Below are 6,817 nucleotides of genomic sequence, written 5' to 3'. Positions count from 1 at the left end.
GGCCAGGGGTTGGGGCGTGGTTCTTGTGGGAGCGGGGGATGGCGCACAGGTGGGTTTGAAGAGGGTGAAAAGGGTGTGTGGGTGTGGGTGAGGCAGCGGGGCCAGACAAAGCCGCGGGGACGCAGGAAGAGGTGGGGCGGCGCGCCACCGCATGGAAAGTGACCGCCCGCGTTTCAACGCTCATTGCCCGGCCGCCCCTTACACGAGGGTGGTCCGTCCTGCGGCGCTGCGCGATGCTGGTTATCCGGCCCCCGACTCCCCTGTGCCCGGAGCCCGGGCCTCCCCGGCGCAGCCCCGCCCACCTGCAGGTGTCTGAGCACCCTGTCCTGCCGCCACGCCTTGGCCAGCTCCACGGCCGCACGCCGCAGCTGGGCTCGTCAAAGCATGGGATAGTAGCAGGGGGGCCTGTTGGGCAGCTGCTGCTGCGGCTGATTGCACCCCTCGCACAAGGGCACCCGCAGGTGTTGCCGACGCCGGCGGAAGCGCGCGGCAGCGATGAGGCTGCTCGCCTCAGCCGAGCGTGCAGCACTAGGCAACCACCTGCATGCCACAATCTCATATGGCCAACACGCCACATGGTTATCGAAGCGCCGCGTCCCTCCGCCCACCTGCCCCGGGTGCTGCTCCAGCTTCGCCTCCAGCCGCTCAAACAGGGTGAGGCCGTCAGCGGTGCTGCCTGGGGGGTGGGGCGGTGGGGACGCGGCGCGCTTTTCGGGCGGCCGCCGCTGGTCACAGGCATCACGCGGCGTGGCCCAGCTGGGGGCTGCCGTCGCTGGTGCAGGCCATGGTCGCACCGTGCGCCGCGCGTTGACGACCTGCACGCAGCCGCGCAGCGCCCGCAGCGCCGCGATAGCAGCAGCGGCCCGCCCAAAGCGGGCTCGGAACGCCCACTCCTTCCCTCCCCCCTCCACCTGCCCCCTCGCGGCCACAGGTCCAGTACCCCTAAGAGCGCGCGACCCGCTGAGCTGCGCACCTGCAAAGCCGCCGAGCGCCCCGAGCGCGAGCCGCCGGATCTTGCGGCCGTTGTGCTTCAACACCTTGTCGCCCAGGGTGAGCTGGTGGTGGGGTGTGGCCGAGCAAGAAAACAAGCACGAGGTTGTGGGGCGGAGGTTGATGCACAGGGAGCGGCATGCGCAAAGGGAGGGGCCCGCATGGGTGTCCAGGGGAGGAGGGCAGGACGCCACGCATGGTGGTGCAGGGGCCCAGCATGGTGGCAAGGCGAGGCTCGGCCGTGGAGTGTCTGTACTGTACTGAACGAGCGGCGACTCTTGCAGGCCCGCGGCCCGCATGCGTGGCGACCTCAGCACCCAACATCAGCAAAGCTTGCACAGTGATGGTGATGTTGCATGTGCTGCATGCTCCAGGCCGCGCTGCCGCTGTTCGTGCATGCCGAGGCCGCGCTGCGTGCCGCTCCCCACCTGTCCATCCGCCAGCATCACCGTCTCCCCGTCCTTGCGCACGCACAGCACAGTGGTGCCATGCGCGGCCAGGGCGGAGGCATGCAGCGAGGGCGACGACGCTATTGCCCTTGCATGGCCGGGCACGGCCGCGCTCCAGGCTGTGTAGAGGTCCCGATGAGAATGGGGAGGGACCTTCCGGTTAAGAAGGGTGATCTGACATTGGTTGTCTGCCAAAGCATGCGTGCAAGTTGCCAAACCAACGCGCACCCGTGGCGGCACTGCGATACCCACACGCACACCCTGCGCACACCCGACACCCACGGTTTGCTGCGACTGTAGACAGGCGCAAGAGGCCTGAGCCTAGGTAGCTACTACTGCGTCGCATGCGTCCAGCGCCGCGTTCTGAAGGTGATGATCAGGACGAGGTGGTGTCCGACCTGCAAGGCTCTCGTTTTGGGCCGACCACCAACAAGACGGCTGATTGTCCGCCCCCTTGCAATCGTTCAAAGTTTTAAACAACAATAGGAGAACAATCGGCTACGCCCCCGCACACGATCTGACACACCAGTGTACGGTAGGTTGGCGCGGGGTTGCCACACCTCCCAAGCAGCGGCGTGTATCAGCGTGTGAACGGTGCCATAGCCGTGCACCACAACCGGTCGCAATGGAGAGCAACAAGCGCGCTGGAGAGCGGCCCGCACAACAGCATCGCGCACACTGCCTTCCCCACCTGCGCGCACACGCCTCTCAGGCCTCCGGGGCATGACCGCATCAGCGCAATCCCTTTCATTGTTCAGAGAGCTACTTAGGCAGACGCGGCAGCTGCCAAGGTGCGGGCGTGTCGCCAATCGACCGCACATTCAGGGCGGTTGGTTGCGCCGAGCAGGGCGCGAGTGCCTGCCGCCGCCGGCTCGACGCTCTGGTTGCGGCGGGGCCTCATAGCCGCCCTTGCCCGGCGCAGGGAGGCGCGCAGCTACTACGCGCGCTACATCCGGCAGACCTTCTCCAACTTTACGGAGGAGGGGGACCCTGAGCGCGTGCAGCAGCTGGCGGCGCACGCGCGGGAGAGCGCGCAGTGGGTCCTGCGCAAGGTGGGCCTGCAGGCGCCAGCAGCGGGGCGCCAGCAGCAGGGCGCCAGCAGCGGGGCGCCAGCAGCCCGCCGGCCTGCCGGGACTAGTGCGCGGCAATCATACCAAGGCCGAGATAGTCACGGCAGGCACGCCAGCGCTGCAAATGACGCTGTTGCAGCTTTTGCAAGTTCGCCAGCAAACTGCCGGTTGGCGGTTGCTGCCTTTGCAGTACCGGGACGCGCTGCATAGCGGCCGCACTTGCTTTACCTGTTTGCTTTCCTGCCGATGGTCTTTACTTTCTTGCGCCTCACTAGCTGGTCTGTCGCCCTCGCTCTCCAGTACTCCAACCAGAAGCCAAAGCAGTGAGGCCACAAACAGCCCCACCCCCCCTGCCGCGCGCCGGCGGCTGCTCAGCGGCGAGGGCGACGGAGCGGCAGCACAGGGTCTGACGCGATGGCGGGCGTGGGCGCGCGGTCGGCGGCCGTCGGGCTGGCGTCGACGCTGTCTTGGATGCTGGTGTCGTCGGCCCTGATCATCGCCAACAAGCGCGTCTACTCCAAGGGCTTTGCGTACCCCATGTTCGTCACCGGCGTGGGCCAGCTGGCGTCGGCGCTCGGCGGCTTGCTGCTCGGGTGGCTGTCTGGCAAGCGCAGCCGCAGCCTGCCCCCGCTGGGCTGGCTCGTCCCGACGCTGGGGCCCATGTGGGGCTTCACATTCCTCACCATGTGGCTGGGCAACGCGGCCTACCTCCACCTCAGCGTGGCGTTCATCCAGGTGGGGACCGCGGGGGGCGAGCAGACGGGGGAGGGGGTGAGGAGGAGAAACTAAGATGGGGCAGCCCTGATGGGAGGGAGGGCGCTTCAAGGCCGTGTGACTGCGATGTCCATGCTGCCCTGGTGCCGTGTCGATGCGAAGGGGCTATGGCTGCAGCGCTGGTTTTTGAATCATGGTGGGCTGCAGGGCTGTCAACGGCTGGAGGGCTGCTGCCCAGCCTCAGTGCTGAGTCGGCCAAGCCTTGTGGTGGCCTGCCCGAATGGGCTACTGTGGCCGAGCCAGCCAGGGTCCGCCATGTCCGTTGAGCTCCGGAGGCAGCATGCCGCTCCTCCGTGGGCGCAGCCGCCTGGAGCACCGCACGCCGTGACACTGCAACCAGGGCCTCGCCAGGCAGTCACGAACCACAGCTGGCGCTTGTCGCATCAGGGTTGCCCGCAAGCTCTGCCGCTGACCCCGCACCCCCACCACTGCCCAACCCCACCTGGGCCGCCGCCCCCAGATCTTCAAGGCCATGACGCCGGCTGTGACCCTGGTCCTGGCCGTGATTGCGGGCCAGGAGCGGCTGACGCTGCCACTCCTGGCGAGCGTGACGCTCATCGCGCTCGGCACGGGGTGAGCGCCAAGGCCGCCTGGGGGCTGGGAAGGCCGGCAGCTGCAGGGGTTGGTCAAGCTGTGGCCTGGGCCGCGGTTCTGCGCCTCAGGCTGCAGCTTGTATGTGTACTGTATCCCTCTGACAGGGGATTAGCCAGCGATCTACACAGATTCCTGGGGGTTTGCCGCGACCAAAAGCCTCGCTTTTCTCTACCAACACGTCTGCCCCCGTGCCCCTCGCCTCTGGCTGCAGCGGCGCCACGTTCGTGGAGACGGGCGCCCCCTCCTGGAGCGCCCTCGGCGCCCTGTTCTTCGTCGGCAGCAGCTTCACCGAGGCGGCGCGCGTTGTCGGCTCGCAGCGCCTCATGAGCGCGCACCATTTTACGAGCGTCGAGACGCTCGTCTACGTCTCCCTCCCCGCGGCGGCGCTGCTGATCGGCGGCAGCCTGGTGTCCGAGGGCACGGGGCCGCTGCTCCTGTTGCGCGGCGTCGCCGGCGCGCTCGCGCCCATCCAGGGGGAGCTTGCCTACGCGGCGGCCCTGAGCTTCCTGGTCAACCTGACCTCGTTCTGGGCCATTGGCAGCACGGGGTCGCTGACCTTCAAGGTGGCCGGCTGCCTGAAGAACCTCGCCGTGATCTGGTACTCGGTCGCAGTCAGCCGCGAGCACGTCAGCGGGGCACAGCTGGGGGGATACCTCGTGTCAGTGGCCGGGTTCATGCTCTACACGCTCGCCAAGTCGCAGCCAAGCGGCCGCGCCGTCGCGCCTGCCGCGGGCGCCGAAAAGGCGAAGGCGGCGTGAGGCGGCACGCGGCTGGGGATGCGACACGGGAGGGGGCGTGCGGTGGAGCTGCGGGTCGCGGGTGGGCCGCGCCGACGGCTGCGGCGGTGTGGCTGCCCGAGTGCAATGGCCTGCAGCCGGTGTGCACTTGCCAAATGCTGGGGCCAGGGTCGCCAGTGAGACGAATCTGAGGCCAAAACGGTGCGGTGCAAGAGACAGTTCGCAGTGCTCGGTGCAGTGAAGCACAAAAGGGAGCGCCGCATGCCGGGACCGCAGCACTCTGAATTTTTTTGCGTCGCGCGCAAAGGTTGCCCTCCTCTTGCCGCTAGTGAGGTTGCAGTGGAGCGGGCTCGCTGCGAATCGCCATGGCGCACAGGTTTTTGCCGCGTTTGTGATCACAGGGATTGAGGGACAGAGAACTATTGAATTGGTTTGCACCATCTGAGGTAACTCTTCTGCGACTCGGCCTGTGTTTTTACGCTTATCAGTACCTGCAGTATCGTCTCTGCAAGTGCGTGAGGGCGTGTGAGAGAGAGTGTGTGTGTTTTTGTGTGTGTGTGTGTGTGTGTGTGTGTGTGTGTGTGTGTGTGTGTGTGTGCGCCCCCACCCCCCCGGCGAGAGCTGCAAGTGCATGCGCATGCGCTGGCCTGTGTGGATCCATGCATGGGTTGGAGTGCTCTTGCGTACAGCAATTGTGGGCAGAAGGCTGTGTGTGTGTGTGTGTGTGTGTGTTCATGTTGGGGGCTGAGCGTGCAAGTGTTGGGGGGTGTGATGGCCTGCCGATGAAACAGAAGCGAGCATGGAAACAGTCACGTTCTGTGCTTTTCAGGGACAGATATCAAGTGGTGTCAGCTGTTTCCTACAGAAGGTCGAGCGCCCGTACCAACCCTTGGCACATCTCTTCATCTCTGTGTGTCATCCTTGTCAGACCCCTCACTGCCAGAACAGACAGATCACTCGTCGTCGCAGGCCGACGGTGATATCAATGCACATTGACCGTACATCATCATTCCAGCTCCACTGCACTTGTGGATTGGCAACGAACGCCGTCGGCCCTGCAGCCTGAGCTGACCGCTCTGAGCTCGCATCGAACACGGTGTATCTTCGTCGATAGCTCAGTGCCTGAGACGTTGGTTCACATACACATACGCGGCAAGCCAGCCTCAGGGCACATTGTTGCCCGTGCTCGCGTGCCCGTGCAGTGGCTGCCGCTGCACACCGTCTCAGTGCAGCAAGGCGCCATGCGGGCGCAATGCCCAGCGGGCGCCCGTGCTTCGGCCGTGTCGCAGCCGCGATCATGCGGCCGCTGGCCGATGCGCCGCAACGCGCTGGCCGTGACGGCTGTCGCATCCGCGGAGGGCTCCGGGCCCGCGACTCGCGAGGGCGGCCCTCGGGCGCGCGACCAGGAGCGGCGCCGGCGCCTGTTCAGCAGCGGAGGGTCCCTCGACGAAGAGGCACCCCGCAGCCCCGCGTCTGAGCGGCAGCAGTGGCAGCAGCAGGAGCGCGGCGGCAGGGGCTTCAGCAGAGGTGCCGGCGGCAGGGGTGGCAGGGGCGGCATTGGCGGCAGGGGCGGCAGGGGCCGTGGCCGCGGCCACGCGCGCGGTAGCACCTTGGAGGGCATCGGCGACGGCGGTTATGATGGCGGCGACCGCGGCGATGGCGGCGACCGCGGCGATGGCGGCGATCAAGCCCCAATTTCGGATGAGGTGTTGAGCATGATCGGCACGCCTTCGCCCCGGAGCAACGGCGGCAGGGTGGGTGGCGCGCGGGCTCCGTCTTCGAGCGACTCTTCAGCTCGGCAGCACCGGCAGTGGTGCATACCGCCGCCGGCTGAAACCCAAACAACAGCGCCCGCGCCCTGCGCCGCCAACCGCAGCTGCCTTGAGGCTGGGGTGCTAGCCGCGGGCCTGTGGCGGCGCTGATACGCAAGCGCACGGGCCTGCTTTACGCTGCTGAATGGCGCAGCTCTTGTCCCAATTAAGAATGTGTCTCGTCGCTTCCGACCCTGCGCTGTCACTCAGCTTGGTTGCCCTACCCTCCCCACCCCCCACGACCGCACCACCCCACCCAGGGCGTCAAGGTGCTGGTCTCGGACGGCGGCGGCGCCCGCCGCGGCAGGTCCGCTCCTTCTGACGGTGCTGCCACACTGAGCGAGGCCCGCCAGATGGGCAGGGACATCAGCGAGGAGCTGAACGCGCAGGGC

The 6,817-nt window shown here is 67.0% G+C and overlaps 3 protein-coding genes across 3 annotated transcripts; 2 read left to right on the top strand and 1 right to left on the bottom strand.

Moving 5' to 3' along the window:
• Window positions 1-528: 528 nt before the first annotated feature.
• MNEG_12490 (hypothetical protein) lies at window positions 529-1,436 on the bottom strand (the record flags this gene model as incomplete). Its single annotated transcript, XM_014039040.1, has 4 exons — window positions 529-540; window positions 609-676; window positions 974-1,055; window positions 1,419-1,436. The coding sequence occupies 4 exons, from the start codon at window positions 1,434-1,436 to the stop codon at window positions 529-531; spliced, it is 180 nt and encodes a 59-aa protein (XP_013894494.1).
• Window positions 1,437-2,923: 1,487 nt separating this feature from the next.
• On the top strand, window positions 2,924-4,635 carry MNEG_12489 (hypothetical protein; the record flags this gene model as incomplete). Its single annotated transcript, XM_014039039.1, has 3 exons — window positions 2,924-3,244; window positions 3,744-3,856; window positions 4,089-4,635. The coding sequence occupies 3 exons, from the start codon at window positions 2,924-2,926 to the stop codon at window positions 4,633-4,635; spliced, it is 981 nt and encodes a 326-aa protein (XP_013894493.1).
• A 1,292-nt stretch (window positions 4,636-5,927) lies between these two features.
• MNEG_12488 (hypothetical protein) lies at window positions 5,928-6,368 on the top strand (the record flags this gene model as incomplete). The annotated part of the gene is made up of 1 exon (XM_014039038.1): window positions 5,928-6,368. A coding segment is annotated over one exon (441 nt), but the record flags the coding sequence as incomplete, so codon positions are not given.
• Between the last annotated feature and the right edge of the window lie 449 nt (window positions 6,369-6,817).

This window comes from Monoraphidium neglectum, assembly GCF_000611645.1.
Source record: "Monoraphidium neglectum strain SAG 48.87 unplaced genomic scaffold scaffold03272, whole genome shotgun sequence".
In the NCBI taxonomy this organism is placed as follows: Eukaryota; Viridiplantae; Chlorophyta; class Chlorophyceae; order Sphaeropleales; family Selenastraceae; genus Monoraphidium; species Monoraphidium neglectum.
Note: the sequence above shows the minus strand (reverse complement) of the source record. Positions and strands in the feature narration are given on the sequence as shown.